Below are 23,517 nucleotides of genomic sequence, written 5' to 3' on the forward strand. Positions count from 1 at the left end.
TACATACATAGGCTACATGATACATACATACACCGCCCACCCCTTTTCCCCCTCACTGTATCTTTTCCCTTTTTACCTCCTTTATGATGAATTCCTGTTCTGTTCTTTGACTATATGGAAGTGTCTATTTGTACGTCTCTTAATGTTTTGATGAATTGAACAAGGTGGACCCTCTTGTAAACAAGTGTAATGCTTAATTGGGTCGTCCACTCACAGTTAACAGTCTTTGTATTGAGTTTGTGCATGAAATGTACTGTAATTCTGCAAACTGTTAATAAATATTTCAATCAATCATACGTATACATACATACATACATGCATGCATACATACATACATACATACATACATACATACATACATACACATACATACATACATACATACATACATACATACATACATACATACATACATACATACATACATACATACATACATACATACATACCGGTACATACATACATGGGCATAGGCCTACACAGGGCCGGCTGTGAAATGAAATCACTGAGGGGTCAATTGAGATTTTTGAGGGGGCAAAAAAATATCATATTGCGTTGTTAAATCAAGCAGGCAGTGCCAGTTCTAGGACTCTATGCAAGATTAGAATGATAGCGCTGCCCTGTCAGGGGGGGCTAGACCCCCTGGGCTCCAGATTTTTTTTTAATTTGCCATGAAAATGCTTCAATCTGGTGCACTTTGAGATACAAAATTAAGAGGCTAGATCTATAAAGAACAACACACATTATATTAGATTATTATAGCACAAAAGGTAGTTTTATATTTTATTATTGACATTATTACAAAAAAACGTTTGTTTTTTGTTTTTGAGGGGTCAAGGAGGTACCCCCTTTGACCCCTCGTGGCGCCGGGCCTGGGCCTACAGCAGCCTCAGCAGGCATACAGTCAAAAGAAATTGGCAGATTGGGGCAATCAGTTACATCTCTAACTAAACTAACAAATTAATTCATAAATAATTGCCTGGACTTTTGTAATCTGAACCATAGCTAGGCCTACATGGCTGTCGACAATCGACATGGCTGTAACATCTGTAACTACAGAGTATAAACTAGTAACTAACTATAACTACATACACACAGTGACTGAGTGACACTGTAGCAACCCATGTAGATTTAAGATTTGTCTGTCTGGTTGACTTGACTAGTGTTAAAACACGCATTTTCCAAAATTGCGAAACAGCGACGCCTGGACTCATACATCTATAGGCCAACAATTTGGGTGTAACACCAGCTTTAGCTACCGCTTCTCAGCTGCCTGCAATGTCATTTACCCTGCAGGCTGAAGCTTGGACATGGACAACCATTAAAATGTGTACTTAAGAAGGCGAACCAAAAATCTGTCAAATTATGAAATCAAAATGGCGGCTGTGTGAAAACGTAATGAAAGGTTTGGCTGATCGTTGACCAACAGCATATGATTTTTTAAACCGATGTCACAAGTGTCCAGCGAAAAGGTAGAGTAGCCCAAGGCTCTGGAGTAGTACTAGCCTATGCTATGAGGCTATGAGCCCTGTAGTGATGTGGGTCGCGCTGTGATTGGCTAATGGGGTTGTCAGGTAACATACACATACACACTAGACTAGTCTGTCGGTAATCTCTCAAAACAGAAGCCAGCATTCTTCTATCCTAATCATAATTCAGGTGCCCACTACCCAGTCCTAATTCAGGTGCCCATGCAGTCTTCCTGGTGCCCAGATTTCCCTAGTGCTCACTCTTCTCCACACCAAAGTGCCCACCAGGTGCCCACTCTTCCTAGTGCCCCGTTTCCCGTTGCCCACCTTTCCTGGTGCCCAGTCTTTAAAACATATGGTGCCCAGATGTTCCTAATGCCCACGCACCTATTCTGTATCCAGTCTGTCTCGTCCAGGTGTAAAACAGTGAGCGAAATTAGTTTTTGTCCAGATCTCCGGGTGAGTCATCATCAAGACCTGTGATGATGATCTCCTGGCTTGAATGTGCACCACCATATTTAACATCTCTGGCCCAGTCCATGCAGGGTCCCTCCTATTATGCTTCAAGAGGTTCACCCCTGATTATGCCAGGCCAGGCCCATGCCCAATAAAACCTCCAGTGTCCGGTAGCACTGACCTTGATGGTAATGTAATGCTAGTTTGAGAGGCTAGTCAAGGAGTAGCCTACATCTGCTCCTATCTTCCCAGCACTTTCCACACATTTCTTGAGTAGGCTATAATGTTCATTATGTGAATTGAGTTTTGTCTAGTGAGTTGAAAATAATATAAACATTTCTTGAGTAGGCTATAATGTTCATTATGTGAATTGAGTTTTGTCTAGTGAGTTGAAAATAATTAATAAATAATTAATAATACAAATTGAAATTAACCTTTAATATATGCAAAAGACAATACTGTATTGTCTTTGGGTCATAAACTGAGCATATATAAATTCAATAGTTAGCTAAATGGGTGGAGGAACTGCAGTCACGATAATAAATAATATTTCATAACTGCATGGGGGCAGGTGGCCCACGAAACAAATTGAGGTGAGTGTGTTTTGGGACAAGCCTTCCGGTTACCATTGACTGCCTGAAGTTCAAAATCCATCCATCCATCCTGAGCAAGTTGGCATGCTCAATAGATGATCAGTACCGTAATGGTAAACATTCCAGTGCTTGCGTGGGGACCTGGGTACAAATTCTCAGCTAACAGTTGTTTTGGCTGCCATAATTTGCTCTTTGACCAGTGGTCAGGGATCAGGATACACTACTACACTACAGTGTGTGTGTGGTCATTGTAGTCAGTGTACCCTGAGCAGTTATAATATGTTAAGTAACTCCTGTGCCTGCTGGACTGCGTGCCCACGCACACGCACACGCACACGCACACACACACACACACACACACACACACACACACACACACACACACACACACACACACACAGTGGACCCTGTAAACAAGTGAAATGCTTTATCATGGTGTCGTCCACAGTTTTTGTATTGAGTTGTGCTTTTGTTTGAAATGTAGGCCTACTCATTCTGCTTAGTGTTAATTACAAGCTATATCTTGTTGTTAAGGTGACTAATCAACGATAAAAACGGTATAACATACAATACCAGTTGGTATTATTAAAGGTGAGAAATAACCAGTTTCGTTTCCTAATTTTTTTTGAGGGGCTTATATCAGTAATCTCACATCTGGCAACCCCCAATTTAAGACCAAAGTGTCAGAGTTAAATGAGAAAAAGACTCGTTAGATATGTATTAGTTAATTGGGACTTGTGAAATAACGGTCTGAAAAACAGCTGTTTTTTGTTTGTGAAATGGCTTACTGTTAATTTGTTTTAAGGTTTTTGAGCTAAAATGTGGGGAGGCTTGTATCCTGTGTGTTATCTGGCAACCGTGGATGTTCACCCACAGTATACCCAGACTTTAGTGTATTGTATATATTCTAAGACCCAGACAGTAGCGTCTAGAGCAGGCGTCTCTTCCTGTTTTTTAAACAGCTGGTGGATTTGGAAATGCCGCTCGCGCGCGGCTGCAACTTGACTCGTCGCCAAAGCGTTTACGGGTTTTTGACGACGCGTCAAGTTGCAGCCGCGCGCGAGCGTCATTTCCAACCTACGCCTGCTATAGGCGGCATCTTGACGCCTCTTGACGCCATTGTATGGGTACACTGCCAGACGGCTTGGTTGAGTTGCGTAGCGCTCCGCTGCTCTCGTCTCGTGAACCTCCGCAGAAGAAGAAGGTCTTCTTGTGGTAGCCGGGGCTAGCATAATGGCGAACGTTGTGGATACCAAACTGTACGACATCCTCGGAGTTTCACCATCTTCCACTGAAAATGAGTTGAAAAAGGTACGTTGAGTCGGAAACGAATGCCATTGTACGTCCGAGAAATATGGAAATACCAGCGAGAAGAGCCACAAAATGTGGCCTACACGTTAGCTTGTTGAGTTAGCTAGCTAGAAAAAAGAAGATGCTTAGGGATGGTTAGACCAGTTTTGAGCTAGCTAAACTGGCTCGTATGGCTATTTCGTAATATTATGTTTTAGCATAGATAACAGCCAACTACCTAACGGCAGTATCACCATGTCTCTTACCTTTCTAAGACATAACATCACAATAACCGTAATAACCTTAGTCATTTTGAAAATCAACATGGCTAGCCTGCGAACTGTTACTATATCATGTATTATTATTGGGCTTGGTATATAATTAAGAGATGTGTGTACTCGTGATTCTGCCTGGCAAAAATAAACTGCACCAAGCCAGAGCTAACTGTAACCCCCTCGGCTAATAGATCAAGATGGAATAACCAGCGATTGGCTAGTTGCCAGTGCACAGGTTAGCTTATGATGGAACACGAGTATTTTCATGTAGTTTATTTGGTGCAAAGATAACTACGCTATGTCTATATTGTACTGCTGTTTTCATACTGTGTACGTATAACAAAATGGGTATAGGCTACAGCATGGCAACAACCAACCATTGCTAGTTAGTTGTTACTAACGGCAACCATGGTGTCATGATGTTCTGACAGCAGTCCCTCACGTTAGCTCTGCTCTAGCTAGCTCAGCTGCTACGCAGTTTATACATGTTGTCCGGTATGGTGTTGATGATGAGTTTCGTGTATTTAGTGGTTTATTGGGCTAATGATTTGGTCCATTTCAGGCCTACCGCAAGTTAGCGAAGGAGTATCATCCCGATAAGAACCCTGATGCTGGAGATAAGGTATGACGCACCAAAACATGACCTACTGTAACCAGTTATAACAACTAAATTAGCAACATAAATTATAACCCTCCAAAACATATTTTTCATTTTTAACAGCGAGTAGTAGTGGCAAGTCTATTTTAGTTATATAAATGACTATTATTCAGCTAGGGTTAGGCTAGGGTGACCCGGCCGTATTCGCAAGCACGCCCCTAAACCGGAACCCTTAAATTAATGCGCACGTTCGTGCACGCGCATGTCCATTTCGTGCACGTTCACGCACGCGCTCATCTATACGCACCATAGATGCAGGCAACGATGTTATTGACACGCATCACATCAGTGTTGAATTCAGACATGCAAATGCATAGTTCATGTTTTCTGATTACCAATAGTTTATTAACCCATTTAGGCCTGACGTCGAAATTTAAAAAATGTCTTATAAAACCTGACAGTCCTATGTTTCTATGTCAGTGGTGCTTTCATGTCAAGGACCCCAAAACGTATATAATTGGCAACCGACCCCCATCTGAAAATATGTTATTCCAGGAACCCCTTGGACGCAAAGATTTGAGTAAAGAACGTTCGCTCTGAAATAATATATATTCAAAGATTTGTGCCACATTTTCACGATTTTTCAAAAATAGCAGATCTCGAGTGCTAATGAGCTTGTAGATCTGCTATTTTTCAATAGCTAAAGCATAACATAATGCTTACAACACCAAAGGGGTTCCCGTCCAGAATGGTTTAACTGTGAGCATGTACATAAACAGACCATGATAAATGTATACGCAACTGCTGAAATCAACTATTATAATTGTGTCAAAACTGGACAATTTGGTAGCCTAGTACATGACATGTTGAGAAGTGGGATATTTTATTGTTTTAGAGATATTTATCAGATTCAGGACTCTGGATAAATCCCTAAGCCATAGAGACAGACTATAAAATTGCTTTTCTAATGGAATGAATACCTTTAACTATTTGTACTTATTCACGGCCTGCCTAACTGCAAGAACTGAACTATATAAATAAGCCAAATGTTCTTGGTGCTAAATATAGGTGCCAGTCAACCCTCACCTTTAGTCTCTAATTTATTTTATTGTGTACTTTCCTTTCTAAAGTTTAAGGAGATCAGTTTTGCATATGAGGTTCTGACCAACCCAGAGAAGAAAGAGCTATACGATCGCTATGGAGAACAGGGGCTACGGGAGGGAGGAGGCGGAGGGCCAGGCATGGACGACATCTTCTCTCACATCTTTGGAGGAGGGCTGTTTGGATTTATGGGGGGACAGGGAAGAGGTGGACGCAACGGAGGCAGGAGGAGAGGAGAAGATATGGTGCACCCTCTGAAGTAAGTATTCACATTGAGAGTGACAGTGAGTGGGTGGGTGTTTGGCCTTTGCAGGATTTTTCCAGACTCCGAATGGGCCTTTGGGGTGTTACTACGCAGAACAGTAAGCATGATCTACTTTGCAACTATGTGCAACAGTAAAGTATTACCATATTTGACCGAAGTATAATCTATGCATTTTACTATTATTTATGACAATTTAATTTCCAGAAATGTCCATTATGAAGCCTCGGTTAACAAAACGGATAGTCGTAGATACTGTGAAAGCTCACAACGTGTCATTTTTAAGCTAAGAAAAAACACCAGACCATGGAAGCATTGGTGCAAATGTTCACTGTCTCAAATTGAGCAAGTGTTCAGTAAGTGTCACGACTCAGCCGTTTCTCTACCTCTCCCTGTGTGTATGTGTGCGTGTGCTGTATCTTGATGCAGCGCGAAACATTGTTTCTCGTAGTTATTTTGATTGGCTCTGATATGACAGTAGATGCTATGATTGGCAATATTTGCACTTAGATCATGCCCAATTGCCCATGTAAGCTGCATGCAGCCCGGGGTTATTACCAAAGTTGAACATCACTTAAAACTAGCAAACGTGATGAGAGCCTCACTTGTACACAAGCACCCCCCACCCCTTTCTATATTTTGTGCAAGTGGACATGAATTTTGGGCCGCGTCACTGATCGCGGTTACAAAATGTATGCTTCGGGTGACTAAAGGCTCATTCATACTCCAGTTTTAGGTGGTAAGGTGACCACCGAAACGGTGGTTAGTAAAAACGGAGAGATGTGTTGGGGTGAGTGGAGTATGAATAGGCCTTTAGATATGCGATGCGATAGAATTTACACAGGCATCTTTCCCTTCCGGTTCATGGACCTGGGGTAATGTTTTCCCCTTGAATGGCTGAAAAGACCTCGGCAGGGGCTAAGTAATTAATAATACCTGGCATTCAATGTGTTAAAATAAATGAATTTCACGCCCTGCTAATAGGAGACAATATGTGGCACAATGTTGAAATGGCTCTTTTCTCTGATGCAGGGTTTCTCTTGAGGATCTCTACAATGGCAAAACCACCAAACTGCAGCTCAGTAAGAATGTTCTGTGTGGTTCCTGTAATGGGTGAGTCCAATTTAATTGAATCAAAACAACACAATCGATCTCTAGAAATCCCAGATGGAGCATTTATGAATGATTATATTTATGTTGTACAATGTACAGAAATGGAATTTTGTCTGCTGAGATGAGATTATAACTACATTTTATTATTAAACCTGCCACTCAGGTGTGGAATGCCTTGCCCCCTTCCCCCAAAACTAGTCTAACTAGTCTAAAACTAATCACTGGTTTCCTTTAAAAAAGGACTGAAAATTCCAATTCATTTCTATTCCAATTTGTACAAAGATTTAATGTTTTTTGAGATATTTAAATTGTTGTTGTTATTATGAATGAATGCATGGGACTTGCAAGGTCTTTCTTCGGTGCTGTCCTTTTGGACCAAATGTGCTTTACTTTGCATCTTATTGTCTAATAAAATTATCAATCAATCAAACTGTACATTTTTGTGTTAAATCAATCAATTTGTAACTGTTGCATGTAACCAAATGTCCAGTGTTAATGTAACACTTTCTAATTTTGCGTTTTCCAGTCAGGGAGGTAAGGCCGGAGCAGTCCAGAAGTGTGTAGCATGCAGAGGACGCGGTATGAGAATCATGATTAGACAGTTGGCCCCTGGCATGGTTCAACAGATGCAGTCAGTCTGCACAGACTGCAACGGAGAGGGTATAAGTGACATCTCAACACCTACACACTGCCTTTAACGTAGAGTTGATAATGTAAATGATTCACATTCATGGGCATTTTAATGTTATTACATCGTACATGTTAATTTGCAGGCGAGGTGATAAATGAGAAGGACCGCTGTAAGAAGTGTGAGGGTCGTAAAGTATGTAAGGAGACCAAACTTCTGGAGGTGCATGTGGACAAAGGTATGAGACATGGCCAGAAGATCACCTTCTCTGGGGAGGCTGATCAAGCACCAGGCACTGAACCAGGAGACATAGTCCTGGTACTGCAGGAGAAAGAACATGAGGTACCCCACACATGCAGTCTATCGCGCTCTCTCTCTCTCTCTCAATTGCACACATGCACACACTCACGCACGCTATCAAAATCCACTGTGCTTTGTGCTTTTATCTTTAAAATATGTCATTGTTGTGTCAAGTCTCATTTGCAGTTATTATTGTATAATAATTCATAATGTATACTTAAAATAATATTGTTGTATTAATGGAGTATCATGTAAAAGTTGCTATTATGTGACCTGGTCACATGACTTAAAGGGGCTATGACACAGCCCGAAAATATCATTATGATACTGTACAATACTTCACGTGGTCTCAGTGAAAACAGTCTGAAAACTCCTCTGCCGCTTCGCCTCGTCTCACACTCGCTACTTGTTGGCAATAGGCTAGCAGTTTGCATCGGACATTTGCCGTTGTAGTGGCTAAATATGGCATTAAACAATTATGAATTTCTATTGAATAGCTTAGTTATAATGAAATTGAGTTACATGTTTTTTAAGGGTAAAGGCTCATTCAGTCTGGATTTTCGTTGGTGGGGTGACCACCAAACTACAACATGACGTCACAAGCCGCGGTGAAGAGCAAACCACCGCCCCAGCCCTTCTCTCTGTTTTTACTCACCACCGCTCAACGTTATTTCAGCACCGGTGGTCACCTCACCACCGGAGCGGTGGTCACCTCATCACCGAAAATCCAGACAATGAATGAGCCTTAACTGTTGCATAATCGCAATCGCATGCTCACAGGCTGAGAGACCCAGGGCGCAGCAAGACTGTAGAGATATTACATAGGGACAGTCAATACAATAGGAGTACATTATAAATGCAGGGGGTATTGTATAATCTAAAATGTATCCCAGACCTGCTGTGTGACATCATAAATCATGTTCATAAAGAACAAATGATGCAACCTTTTTACAAGTAGAAGTTGTGCTCATTCAGATTTTCAATAGGGAAGCTGCAATCCGATCTTCGGATCGGATATCGGCTATATATAAGCCAAAAAACATAGATCGGATCGGACTGCAGCGATCCATGCACTCCATTCCAGCAGTGCACTCCAGCCCTTCTATCCAGCAGATCCAGCATGCAGAGGCCACATAATCATAACCGTGTTTGCTAGATGCAGGCAGCTAGCCAGCAGGCGGCAGCAATACGCACTACGCACTAACGCAGTAGTACCACTCGTAAATATGTGCTGGATAGGTATCCGTATCGGATCTGTATCGATGCTGCCATATCCGTATTGGAACGGAAGTGAAAAATCTTGATCACAGTATCCCACAGTAGTTTTCAAAGTGACTGTCGCCACTCGACAGTTATCGATTGGATTCAACTCATTATCCATTTAATTTGATTTGGGCAAGTGGGCATGACCTTTGGGCAAGTAGAACTTGACCTGTACTTGCCGGACGGGCAAGGGCTTCCCCTGCAAGCATTCACATACAATGTTGTCTGGAATGGCTTTTGTCAACAACAATATTTCCCTGTGAAATTCTCTGTTGCAACATTTTAAATTCACATTTCATCATTCTATATAAGCATAAGGTGTATAGAAGCACGCGTGCAGCGCAGCACATTTCTCACACAATGTTGGTATTCAAACCTACAAAACTCCTAAACATAGAAATATCAGTACACTACTCAAGTAAATGTACTTAATTACTGCCCACTACAGGCTAAGATAACTCAACTTTTGGGGTTTTCAACTTCAGGACTTCCGTCGCGATGGCAATGACCTTCACATGACCCAGCGCATCGGCCTGGTCGAGGCTCTCTGTGGCTTCCAGATAACAGTCAACCACCTCGATGGACGCCAACTGCTTGTCAAGTATCCACCTGGAAAAGTCATAGAGCCAGGTAATTTCATCACCCCCTCCGTGGATTTGCCTATATACAGCCCTGTGTAGGAAGCGTCGGGTGTAGGTCGTTGTCTACAATTAGGCTACTGCAGTAATAGTTTAGCTTGCAACGCGACCCGCTGTGAGCTTGTAGATCTGCCTTTTTTTTGCAGTGTCTGGTTGCGAACGTGACTGGACGTTGTCAATGAACAAACCAAGACGGGACGGCATGACTATTTCTGCTGCCATGCACCAATCTCACTCTCTCACAGACTAAAACTTGTTTAGGAAACTTGTTTCATGCGTTCTGCATGTGTGTATGAGGCCTGAGGTCACGTGGTTTGACGGAACACTTGTTTGATTGCCCCCCCCCCCCCCCCCCGCGTGAATCTAGTTTGCGTCCGAGCATAGGCATGGTCTGGGCATGGTAACGCCCACCTGCCTCTGATTGGCCTACCGACACTGCCCGTCTTGACTGTCCTATGAGATGCGAGGTTTCTCCGTGGTGGGAAATAATCAGGGAAATAATACAAGAGTGACAACTTGGCACGCGTGACAGAATGCGAGAATGCAGCCTTGTAACTAACTTGTACGTTTTATTTTTGTAGAAGAGGCAAATTAATTTAGTTTATGCTGTTTGCTTTGATGGAATAATTGATTGAACATGTACGCCGTAATATGATTTGATTTGGGTGTGTTCTAAATAAAGTGTTTGTGTAATTTATTTGTATGTGTAAGTAAACGTGAAACATTGTACTGTAAAAAGGTCTCTTTTCCCTTCACCTTTATCCTTTTTAGTATAATATAGTATTAGTTTACTATAATTAGATTAATACATGATAATCCACACTAACACTTTAGAAGTACACACCCAAATCAAATCATAGTACAACGTACACAATTATTGTCAATTATTCCATCAAAGCAAACCGCATTAACAATATTAATTTGCCTCTTCTACACAAATAAAACTTACAGACAGTTCTCGTATCATACTGTACTTGTATTATTTCCCACCACTGAGTAACCTCGCATCAGACTATCCAGCATAGCTATATCCACCTCGGAGGACAGTCAAGACGGGCAGTGTCGGTAGGCCAATCAGAGGCAGGCATGGCGTTACCATGCCTATGCTTGGAAGCAAACTAGATTCACGATTGCCTCCCTCCCCCCATCAATCACAAGTGTTTGGCCAAACCACGTGACTTCCATTGGAAAAGCATTGAGGCGGCCATGAAACACAGACGGAACACAGTATGTTTGTTTGAAATGTGTGTCATACACACACATCAAACGAAAAGTGTCATTTTACAGTGTCATTTTTAATATTCAGACAAATAATAAATCGTGCTGCTACGGGTTAAACCACCCGACCGGGCCGCAATTCCCTTTAACTAAAGGGACTTGCAACGAGTGTCGGGCAGCGAGTGAACTCGCATTTCAAATTGCGATGATTGACTGATGAATATAAACATAATCTGACAAGTTTTAATGTACAGACTGACAGTAAAAGTAGAATCGAGTGCTGGATCTTGTGAGACCGGGGGACATGCGTTGCTGTGTCATCAACCTTGCAAAAGCACAGTGAGGCAGAAACTTCATGCAGGTACAGGATCAGAGGTTTTTAATGATTCGTCTCTTTAAAAAAAAAATGATTTGCTCTCAAACGGCTGGTAAAGTTGGGAACACCTCCACTTGAAACAGTAGCCTACGAGCTATGACTGCGTGGTGTGAAGGCGTAACAAGCTTATTAATGGTCGGGCCGGGGTTCTGCTGCACGTATAGTTTGCTGACCCAAATTGTTTTGCCTTTTGCTCACACTTTATTGCTCTGTACAGGTTAATTGGGCTACATTTGATATTTTCAATAAAGTATTTTAAAAATGTATTAAAAAATTTGTATTAAATTTGCACAAAAGGCTAATAAAAACATTCAGTGATTGGACTCATCCAACCGCCGACTGCCGATATATTCGTCCCAATTGTCCAACCTTAATACAGTGCACATCTGATGCCTATTGACTGTGGCTAAAAAGTAATTGAGATTAGAAGGGAAATTATAATAGAAGTTGATGTTGTAATTGATTTTAAAAAACATTTTATTAGCATTTATTTTTCCAAGTATTTTGCATTACCTACAGACATATCGTCTGTAAACCCCAAACTTGTATGTATCTGTATTGTGTACATGTACACATTTATTTTACAATGAGAAAGAAACAAATTTATATTCAGTGAGCATTTTTATTGATTTGTCTGTATTGTATTGACTAAGATTTATCTTCTTCCTGCTCACTTTCTTTTCATTTAATGGAATGTTTTTTCTTTTTTTTAAATCCGAGTAAAATGAATATAATCATGTAAAAACATGAATGAAATAAAGTGATGAAATGTTTTGTTTCCAGTGCATAGTTCAACAAAGGTCTCATGTCAAATAATTGCCTTTTGTGTATAAGCTTATGTGTAACTTTGTTATAGGCTGTATTCGGGTGGTAAAGGGCGAAGGAATGCCTCAATATAGGAACCCCTTCGAGAAAGGAGACCTGTTCGTCAAGTTTGACGTTCAGTTCCCTGACAACAACTGGATTAGCCCTGAAAAACTCACTGTGAGTAACCACGTCACAGCTGACATGAACATTCCAGAAGCTTCCAGAAAATGGCAAAATCCCCAAATCATGCACACATTCACAAGGACCTATTGATTTTGTTTGTGCAGGAACTCGAGGATTTGCTGCCTACTCGTGCTGAGGTTCCTGTAATCTCTGCAGATGCTGAGGAGGTTGACCTGAAGGATTATGACAGAGGTCAGGGCTCGGGTGGGGCCAGGAGAGAGGCCTACAATGATAGCTCTGATGAGGAGGGGGGTCACCATGGGCCAGGGGTGCAGTGCGCACACCAGTAGAAAGACTCATGCATACGTGTGCACGCACTTGCAAAATACCCATCCAATCCCATTGCATACTCCCACCAGTCAAGACTTGACACACACATACATGTACATTTCTCTCCTTTCCCAGTTCCCAGACACACACTCATACACATAAAGCCACTTTGTACAGCTCCAGTGTGTGCCCATGAGTCAGCGAGCTACTGGATGTGCGACCACCATGTTGTGTTTTATGGACCGTACTAATCATCAGAACTTCCAGCAAGAAAGTAACCCCGCTCTCCGAGGGTTCGAGCTCTCCACAAGACTCCAACTTCCCCATACTCATCCCAAGCTTTTACCTTTCATTGTGGGAACATACCAGTCTAGTGTATAAAATGCAAATATTGTTGATTATCTTGTATAAGGTGTAGTTTAGTCTATCACACATGAGCGCATGCTGCTTCTTGCCGAATAACTCGGCGTCAAAAATCATAGGTCCATAGCAGGACACCATGGAAAGTGGTGCCTCCCAAACTGTGTGCGTACCTCAGTGTTACTGCTATCAAAAGTGCCCTGCAGTCAATAAGAACTGACCTGAATACAGCCCTTAAAAGCATGCCCCTTTTACACAGCCTGCTGAGAGCTGTACAGGGAGATAACACATCACTTCTTGTAAGCTCAACTTTCTATCGCTAAATGGGGTCATCCTAGTTCCGATCAATCCTCACCTGTCGTCACATCGCTAGAATATTAAAGCCCTAAGCAGCATTTCTCAGTCATGTTTTTGTAGCTTGGAACTTAAGCTTTTGTGTTTGGTGGTTTGAATGTTTGTGTGTTTAAGACCACAGAACTTGAATCTAACTTTTGTTTTTACCTTTGAGCTGCGGGCACACTTCTGTAATGTAGTGTCTCTGTATGTGTGTACAGTAACAGTGGCTCGGTGTGTGGGAGCTTCTGTAGAATGTTTCGACTCACGTCAGCTGTTTGGTTTTCCTGCTCTTTGGCTGCAGTGTGGGTGAATCTAGATAAGGTCAATTAAAGGAGGAATTTTCTTTTGAATGTGCTGATTTTGTTTTGACTTTCACACCTAGACCTAGACCCATTTTCCCTCTATTCACTAGGACCAAGAGTTCTTCCTCGTGAGCAGGAAACTCTGTGGGCCGCATCTCTGTTCCTCTGTATTGTACATGTCTCCCCAATAGTAGACTTGTTAGCCAAACTTCTTTCCATGGACATGTTTCACTCAGTACTCCCTCCCTATCCCCATATAGACCTGTAAATACCAGCTGAATCCATCAGTGCATTCACAGTCTACAGTGGTGTCCTCCCTGTAGTTACAATATCATATATATTCTATTCTGAGTGAATACTGGCCAACTGTGCCAATGGAGAAGAGACATTTATATGAAGGAGAGTATAGAGAGAACACCTGTTGACTGCTGAGATGCGCCCCTTATTGTATATGTCATTTTAGGCCACAGGAGAATAATGCCTACAGACAAAGGGGTCATTGATATTAAATGACATTATTGTTGATGCATATGTTTGTTGAGATGATTAAACTGTATAATAAACAGTCACCATATGAGTATGTTGTTCTTTGTCTCATTTCATGTTCATGTTTCATCACACAAAGCTATGTCTGATAAAGAATAGTTTAATTTTCCGTAGTAGTAAAACACATCAAAAAGTAATATTGGACAACGGTAAGTAAAAGGTCAAGACAGTTTTAAGAACCTAATAGACAAAAAAAAGCCTCCATGTTTACCTCATTTAAAGTGTTATGTAAGGAAAAGTGTCACTTGTTTGCGCTATGGCATCCTTCCTTGAGACTTGGATGGGAAAATAGTTTTGTAACGATTAATGTAGAATAATATAATTGTGGGTCAGTCTGCACCATCATCACTTTCTATGCTATGGATAGCTACTGGTCCCAGGAGTTCCTTGAAACCAGCAGTGTTCCTGTAAGAGAACAGGAGAAGGTTAATACTAAGACTAGGTGCAGGACAGGTCATATTTGTTTATTGTTTGTAGCATTGTGACATACTGTACCTGTCCCTATTGGACTGCATGACTGAGGAGCGTTCTCTCCGTAACTGCTCCAGTCGCTCTTTGACGACAGCCTTCTGCTGGCTCTTATCCTCCTTGGACACACACACACACACCCATACAAATGGATGCTTATCATGCTGTACTGCTTATCGACTCCCTGGGACAGTAAGATGTGCATTCTAGGGATGCAACTGTTAATTGAACAAATCAATTTGATCCATTATACAAAATAATCAATTTAAATAAAATAGATTTAGAAAGAAATCTAATATTAATATTGAATACAACAGCGGAAAAATAGCTAAAATGTGTGATGCGCATTGCGAAGCATTTTGCGCTTGTACATCCGCTACTTTTGCTATTTATGTGTGAGGCTGGTGGACAACAAAGTATAAAATAGAGGTTAATCAAATTTAGTTGATTATACAAAATTAATTAGAATTGTTTTGTTTTGGGGAAAAAAAATGATATACAGTATATATGGTATTCCCCAAAACCGTGCTTCTCGATTATTTGATTAATCGAAAAAGTAATTGTTAGAATTATCAAAAGAATAAGAAGTGTTTACCTGTGGTAAATTATGTGTGAGCTGCCATATTCTGTCTTGCTGTAGGTCCTCCTGGGCCTTCCTGTTCTGAACAATTGACAGCCGCTCCTGAACCTGAAACAGATCAGGATGTGCATTAGAGCAGTGTCTTGCAAACATGTGGGTGTTTTTATGCATCAATATTCAATAGTAAATATATATATTAATTTATTTTACTGCAAAGACGTACTGGTATCCATATCTATAAATGCACCACGTACTGTATGTCTGTGTGTGTACGTTTGTAATACACGTAACTCGAGAACCGTTCGCTCCATCGACTTCAAATTCGACACGCGCATTCAACACCCCCACAGGGAGTGCAGTGCCTGGTGTCGGACCAATGGTTGTCCATAACCACCACAAAAGGCCTCTGCCAGGGCTCTGCCCAGTGTCCATAATGGAGCTGGCCTTTTCTGAGATCACAACGCTATATTTGGGCCACAACACAATATATCTGCGGTGTAAACTCGCAGGTCTTCTACTACATTGAATGGTAGAGTGACTGAGTGACTTAGTCTGCTCAAACATTACTCTATTTACCTGCTTTTTACTAACACTAACTTTACAAATATGCCCAGAACATCGGGATGAACCTGTGTAGTTTATGGCTGCTCCAACAGTAGTGTCAACATTCAACTTTGGAGAAAAACGGAATGTCAAAAAATACACTGCGGTGGTAATGGTTGAGACGAAGCAGTGAAAGGTCCTGAAAGATACATAACGTCCGTCTTACCCAATACCCAATGTTTCTGTTGTATGAACACAAGGCTGCTGTACGTACACCTCATACTAAGCATTTAAAGTATGAGGTCATCAGTCACTCTACCATTCAAAGTAGTAGAAGACCTGCAAGTTTACAGCGCAGATATGTCGTCTCCGCCTACAGGAAATACGTTCGCTGCGACTAGGGGACCCATTTCTGAATCGGTCTATAGGAATAAAGGGACACATACAGAAAGACAGATACAGAAATCTCCATGAATGGGAATAAAAGGGACAAAGACAGATGGATGGAACGGGTATTGCATAGCCTTGCATTGTTACCGACTCAGTGCTCTACAGCCGGGCAGTGGCAAAGTAGGTGGCAAAGTGAATTTAACATTGTCTAACGTTGTTCAATGCAATCTGATTCACTGATTCACTCAGTAGGCGTTCCCGCATAACAATTTCCCTCAAAAGACCTCAGTCCATCTCAGACTCACCCTTAGCAGTTGTCTCTCTCTGTCTCTCTGCTGCTTCTGTTCCACCTTTCTCTGCATGTCCACCAGGCTGCGCATTGTCTCCTCTCTATCAATTAACGAGACCAATTCCTGTCTCGACTCTGTCTCTGGGATACTATAGTCTACCTGTAGACAGGAACCACAGAATAATTAACCTTTTGGGGAGGATGCATAATGAGGAAATGTCCATAGAAAGGCTTTACACAAGTGCATTTTAAATGTTTAAAAAGCACTCGTGTGTATGCAAAAATGCAGTAATAGTCTTACACTGGCTCGTGAGATGTATCCATTGTCCTCAGCGTAAGGTGCTTCAGGCCCTTTCACATCCCACTGTTTTGACTCTGTTTGTGTGGGACTTATTTCCAGCTCAACTTGTCCATCCATGAAACCCAAATGAGCTCCCACACTGGTTAAATCAGAGCGGAGGTTGGCCTCGTTCACCCCAGTCGTAGGAGAGCTAGCTAAATGACGCGTTTGTTCAACCTCTGGGGTTCCCACTACCAAAACATTAGTTTGCAGGTCACCATCAGAAGGGGCTTCTGTTCGATTCTCTGGGTGCTCTGGAACTGGCCTTTCCATCAGAGTCTCAGAATCAAGCTGAAATGCAGGACAAGACCAATTTGAACCGTTAGTGGCAAGCAGCAGGCGGCCCAAAGGCCAGAACTGGTTCGACAGTGATAATATCTTGCCTGGCAAATTATTTATTTACATTTTGTGTCGTGACTGACATTCTCACATAATATACAAATAGAGAATCTACCCCCACCTGAAGAATGCTTGTTATACTTTTACCCATACTGAGACTGAATTAGAAGCATAGGTAATGAGGTGCACTCTAGAAACGATTTGGAAATTAAAAGAATAACAGCGTCACAGAACCTATGTAAAGACTTGATATTGTTCCTTCATATGGGATAGTAAGTTTCAAGATTGTTTTCAATAGCAGTGTACATAGGAATTTACTGTTGGTGTTCTCTGGCATCCAAGCACATTAATTGAATTTAGATTTCCCCAGATGGATCAGTAGGATGAGATTTCTGATTGTCTCAGTGGCTATGCAAGAGGTGCATTGTGGCACTGACTGAACCCCTCATAGTGAAATCGGCATGGCTTTGTATTGATGAAACTGTAGGATGAGCACAGCTATCTTTCAATTATTTTTTGATTCCTCTTTTTGGATGAAAGCTGAAAGCTTTATGACTAAATGTCCTTTAACAATATTTAAAGATGATGCCTTCACAAAATGATAATGCAAGCATTTATATCTGGACCTGCAAGATTTGATTACTGTTCTATCAGTATGCAGTTACACAACAATTGTTTATTCATTAACCTTTATAACTATAGTTATTATTCTGTATATAAGATGGTCTTCCAGCCCAGCACATTCCAGTTCTTAAATTAGCCATTGATTATGTTCTGGACCGCCATCTAATGGCTTAGCAAATAATTGCGTACTTGCCTACAACTAGCGTTACACGATAAAAATGAAAGCGAAGTCAGAGAAGAGACAGAACAGGATATTGTGACACCTGGTCTGCAATAGGTTTCCACCTGCTGATCTCCATCAGTGGCCTTTTGCTCGTCTGCAAACTGTGTGTATGGGTCACCTCCAAAACGGCACAGAGAAGAATCCACCTCCTCCATGTGACTCCCTAGTCGAGGGCCCTCCTCAAATTGCAAGACTCCAGCTGTACCGTGCAAGTCGGTACCGGTACCTTCCACTGACTTCGCACTGAATTCAGCAACCTGCTCGGCTGCTGTGCCTGCAACTGCATCCTCAGGCTCGTTGTCACTGTCACTGTCATCCTCTGGTGGCTTGCTCCAAGCCAGTGTGATCAGGGATTCCTGTTTCTCATAGCTCTGGGGAGTCTTCCTCGGACTGCCCTGTCCCTGTGCATCCTCTAGCGTTCCTTTATCCATTGTGCGCCCGTCAGTGGTTGTTGTGGCATCTGACATGCACAAGACCTCCAGGTATGGCACGTCCTCCATGGCTGCACCACAGCCTGGGGAAGAAATGGTAAATGCTCTGCATTTAAAACAATGCACATTATGTTACAGGCGCGCGTGCACGCGTGCGTGCGTGCATGCGTGTCTGTCTTGAGTCCCTTTTATGGTATTTTGTATCTCTGAATCTACAGTATGCTTGTGTTTACTTCCAATACCTTTGCAGACATCGTGCATATCTGGGGTTTGCATTGGATTTGCCTCTCCACTGGCCTCTCCAACAACGGTGTTGTTTTGGGGTTTTGCGTTGCTATTCTGGGCTGTGGTTGGACCAGCAGAGGGTAGGGAGTCAGCAGGAAGAGGGTTCTCTGAGGTCAGTAGTTGGAATAGGCTGCAGAGACGCTGCTCTGCAACAGCAGTTTCGTAGTCCTCCCTCACTGCTTGAAGATGCTGTGCGCTCTACACATGTGTAAAAACACACATGCACGCACACACACACACACACACACACACACACACACACACACACACACTCACAACGTATCGAATGCAATGCGCACTGTGGGCTTATAGATCTGCTGTTTTCACTATTTCAGAAAATGTGTGGTTAATGGAGCACCGGGATTGATTTGTAACCCACCATGTTCAATATAGCTAGCAGTACAGCTGAAGTCTGGGCTTCATGGTGCTCCATCAACTGCATCATCAGGACCAGGGCACACGCTCCCCACTGGGGTGTAGAAAACCCTGCTGGTACCTGGCTGTGGGGCTGAGCAGCAATCAGCTCTGATTGGGTACGGATGTGAGAGCGTGTCTGCAGTGCAGTGTGGATTTGCCTCAGCATTCTTACACAGCCGTCCCTTAAGGCAGCGTGCATCTGTGGATGTTCTGAAAAGGAACATAACGCAGACATAAAGCAATACCAAGTCGATATTTTCTGACAAATGCACAGAAATGTAAGTGCAGTTACCCTCTCTCAGAGGCCACTGGCACCCTGGACCCTGCAAGTCCTCGAGGGAGACCCCATGTAGCAACCTGAGCAGGTACTTTCTCTCTTGCTCCTGACTCAGCACCAGCCACTGCAGTACTGCCTGTTGGGAGGTGCCAAGAGATGTATCATCCAAAGAAGTACAGTATGTTTTCTTTTTTGTTACATTGAAGACCACAACAGCATTTTGTCTCACATCAGTACATAAAAGGAAATATTTAATTCATGTAATTCATAGATGCATGTACATTTACACTACCTGCTCTGGGGATACGGTGATAGAGAACTCATTTTCATTCCTGTCTTCATCTGTGTCCTGTAGCCACACAGTGGCCTGCTCTTTTCTGCACAGACTGCTGACACATGGCCTGAAACCACACGATGGACAGTAAAATGGATTGCATTTTTATAGCGCTCAAAACGCTTTACCATTTATTCATACATCGACACGAGCGTCCTCACTTCCCACATTCACACACCAATGGTAGCAAGCTAGCACCGACCAACTCATTGGCGGCAATGTGAGGTTCAGGGCCGTATTATGCGTGTCTTAAGTACCAGGTCTTATTACTTAACTTAAGACCTGGAGGCGTGGTCAATGCTGTTTGGCCACTCAGAATAGCCAAATGGCATTGATCACGCCTCCAGGTCTTAAGTTAAGTAATAAGACCTGGTACTTAAGACACGCATAATACTGCCCTCAGTGTCTTGCCCAAGGACACTTCGAACTGAGTTACTGTGTGCAACTGTGCATATATGTGCAATTGAATTGTGATCATCACTGTCCATAGCACAGTGGTTCTCAAAGTCATTGAGAGGGTTCTAAATTCATTTAATTTCATATCAAAATAAATTGAACCACTTTAAACCTATTTTATACTCCAATCCTATTGTATACTTCAAGCTCACAGCATATCATATCGAAATGGTTGTGAGCTTGTACCGTAGATTTGATCTAATCTAACAAAATCATTTCAAATAGGGGTCTGTGGCAAAATACAAATCAAATTGGGGTCCTTGACATGAAAATATTTGAAAACTCAACCTGTGGGACATGATTTTAAGGGGGGGTCCCCAGATGACAGTGAATTGACAAAAAAAATGAAAGAGCCCATTAATTTGTAATAAAATAAATAAAGTAATCAACAAACAATACTATAAAATCTGGTCAAACATTGGCCAAATTGTCAAATAATATAAGAAAGGGGCAACAATGTCAAAATAGCAGATCTACAGTTCTACACGCTTGTAAATTCGGCTATTTTCACAATATTTTTCTGTGGAACTTAAGTCTAACTAAATATACTCCTACAATTTCCAAGTGCTTGTCCGCATAGGGGTTCCCCAGTTTAAATATGATTATTTTGGGGGGTCCTCAGTTCAAATATGATTCTTTTTGGGGGGGTCACGACCTTAAAATATTTGATAACTACTGCATTGGCCTTTGGCCTACCATGTCTCCCAGGTCTGTCTGGTTGCCAACAGAGCACCATATGACACTTTCTCTCTGTGAGCTCTGAGAGTGGCCAACCTGATGTACAGACACAACAGCCTCAGGGCCTCCCCGTCGAGCCTGTTGGGGAGATACAAGCAAAGAGCCTAAAGTCAGGACCGTCCTAGTCAGAGAGGTGTTTCAGCGCAGTAGATCAACCTGAGTTGTTTTGTAAAATATTAAGTAAATGTTTGTTATTAGTTAACTGATTCACAGTACCAAATGGGTGGCGTTTTACATACTGTATAGCAGTGGTTCTCAACCAGTGGTCCGGGGACCACCAGTGGTCCTTGAGAGGGTTCCAGGTGGTCCCCAACTAAATGGAGAGTTGGAAACTAAATGGACCCTTATAGATCTTTAACTCTTGAGAGTGTAAAATTAAACCAAATGTGGATTAATTTTACACTCTCAAGAGTTAAATTATTGTTAAACATCTGCATTAGTTTTGATCTATCTGTTATCTCTCCTAATTATACCACATCAATACAGCGTAGAATTGTGGATGTAATTTTATCCAACAACAACAACAAAATATTCTTAATTGTTTTGGGTCTGAGAGGCTTACATCTCATCAAATGGGATGGTCCGTGGCTCAAATGCCGAATAAATAATGTCCCTTGATACGAAGGGTTGAAAACCACTGGTATATAGAACTAAATAAAAACTAAGGAGCTGAGAAAGATAATCACATGGAAGTCAAAACTCAAATGATGAGGGAGTTATTTACAAGCTGCCGTTTACTCTCTATCTACCTCTTGCTCAGGGCTGTGAGTGCGTCGCTCTCTTGTTGACAAGAGGTTTGTAACTCAGTGAGGATCGTTATTGCAGACCATGATTTCTCCCTGGAACCAGAACCTTCTCGACAGCTCTTAAGAGACACTCCCTCATGTGACCTGGGGAGAAAATGCAACAAAAATAAGTCATGTCATATGCTTCCCCATTGCTGGGCAAGTACTTCTGTGTGTGTGTGTGTGTGTGTGTGTGTGTGTGTGTGTGTGTGTGTGTGTGTGTGTGTGTGTGTGTGTGTGTGTGTGTGTGTGTGTGTGTGTGTGTGTGTGTGTGTGTGTGTGTGTCGTGTGTGTGTGTGTGTGTGTGTGTGTGTGTGTGTGTGTGTGTGTGTGTGTGTGTGTGTGTGTGTGTGTGTGTGTGTGTGTGTGTGTGTGTGTGTGTGTGTGTGTGTGAGTTTTGTTACCTGTACATTCTGAAAGCTCCTGGCAGCTCGGCCAGACGGAGCAGGTCACCGCATTTCACGGCCTCTTCTGTTAGATCCCACAGGCGCTCCTCTTCCTCGTCCTGTTGCCCCGGCAGCAGGGTCTCCCATGCAGTCAGACCTGTGGAGTTCCAAAATAAAAATGTTAAGTCTACTTAATTTAAAGAGTTTAAGTCTTAAAAAGACAAAAAGAGTGGCTGCACACACTGATAGCCAAAGAGCCGATTATTTATTAGGATGCAGAGTAATTTGACACAACTGAAAATAACAGATTTTCAACAAAACAAAAACCAAAAAGCATTGTGTTGTTAGGCTTTAAAGGTGCAGTACGCAATATATTATTGATATACTGTATATATATCGACTAGTCTTCATTCAGTAACAGGGGTCTCCCTGTTTCCTCAGCTCTTTAATAAAGAGAAAGTACATTTTCAGGTCAGGATAACAATTGTATCTGGAGAGAGAACTCATACAGGAGGATACAGGTCCTCAGGATAAACTTGAAATTGAAAGTGATGAAACAAAGAAATGAGCAGACAAAATTGGAACTGGAACACTATCAAATTGAAGCTGATAAATGGGTTCTCTCTCCTGATTGGCTGGAATTGGAAACCCACCTCAAAATGTATATCCTCTGTTTATTAAAGAGCTGGAGAGATGGGGAAACCCCTGATATTGAACAAAAACCCTAGCAATGATTACTATCAGAATGTAGAGCTTTAACTTAATTGTTTTTTTAACCAAAAATATCAACCTTTAACCACATATAAACCCTATATACTTAGTTGACTCGAGTCCCAGAGGGCTCAATACTGTAGGTCTGCTAATATTTCCCTCTAAACGTTGTGAGCTTGTAGATCTGGTAATTTTGACAGGCTACCATTTGTGGCCTAAAGACATTAGGCAGTGACTTAAAGCCTTAAAGTAAAACCTATTTAATTTGGCGAAGAAATTGCATGACATTTTATATTATGTATTTCGCATGACACAAACAGTGTCAGTCCACACCCCTTTCAGTTGCAAACACAAATATTTGTGTCAAGTGCATGCTTGTGAAAAGGCTGTGCGTCAAAGTATCCTTAAAGGGGCATTCCACTCATTTTCAACATTTTACTATGTCATTAATGTACCTTAGAGCTGTTGTGTGGAAATAATACAAAGTTCCCCCATTCTGTGTTTCCTAGAACTAGAG

At 41.9% G+C, this 23,517-nt stretch overlaps 1 protein-coding gene across 1 annotated transcript; it reads left to right on the plus strand.

Annotated features, from left to right (window-relative positions):
* Window positions 1-3,596: 3,596 nt before the first annotated feature.
* Window positions 3,597-14,422, plus strand: dnaja2b (DnaJ heat shock protein family (Hsp40) member A2b). The gene is made up of 9 exons (XM_079500560.1): window positions 3,597-3,829; window positions 4,646-4,705; window positions 5,812-6,041; window positions 7,077-7,157; window positions 7,684-7,817; window positions 7,931-8,127; window positions 9,834-9,978; window positions 12,437-12,564; window positions 12,675-14,422. Exons 1-9 carry the CDS (start codon window positions 3,752-3,754, stop codon window positions 12,858-12,860), a joined length of 1,239 nt encoding a protein of 412 aa, XP_079356686.1. The 5' UTR covers window positions 3,597-3,751; the 3' UTR covers window positions 12,861-14,422.
* The last annotated feature ends 9,095 nt before the right edge of the window (window positions 14,423-23,517 follow it).

The sequence above is a fragment of the Electrona antarctica genome (assembly GCF_951216825.1).
Source record: "Electrona antarctica genome assembly, chromosome: 5".
Taxonomy (NCBI): Eukaryota; Metazoa; Chordata; class Actinopteri; order Myctophiformes; family Myctophidae; genus Electrona; species Electrona antarctica.

What these genes read in the sequence shown, in the direction of transcription:
- dnaja2b (XM_079500560.1), top strand. Translation starts at nt 3,752, where the DNA reads ATGGCGAACGTTGTGGATACCAAACTGTACGACATCCTCGGAGTTTCA. An exon ending in CTGAAAATGAGTTGAAAAAG is followed by an intron (nt 3,830 to 4,645) that starts GTACGTTGAGTC and finishes GGTCCATTTCAG; the next exon opens with GCCTACCGCAAGTTAGCGAA. An exon ending in TGGAAAAGTCATAGAGCCAG is followed by an intron (nt 9,979 to 12,436) that starts GTAATTTCATCA and finishes ACTTTGTTATAG; the next exon opens with GCTGTATTCGGGTGGTAAAG.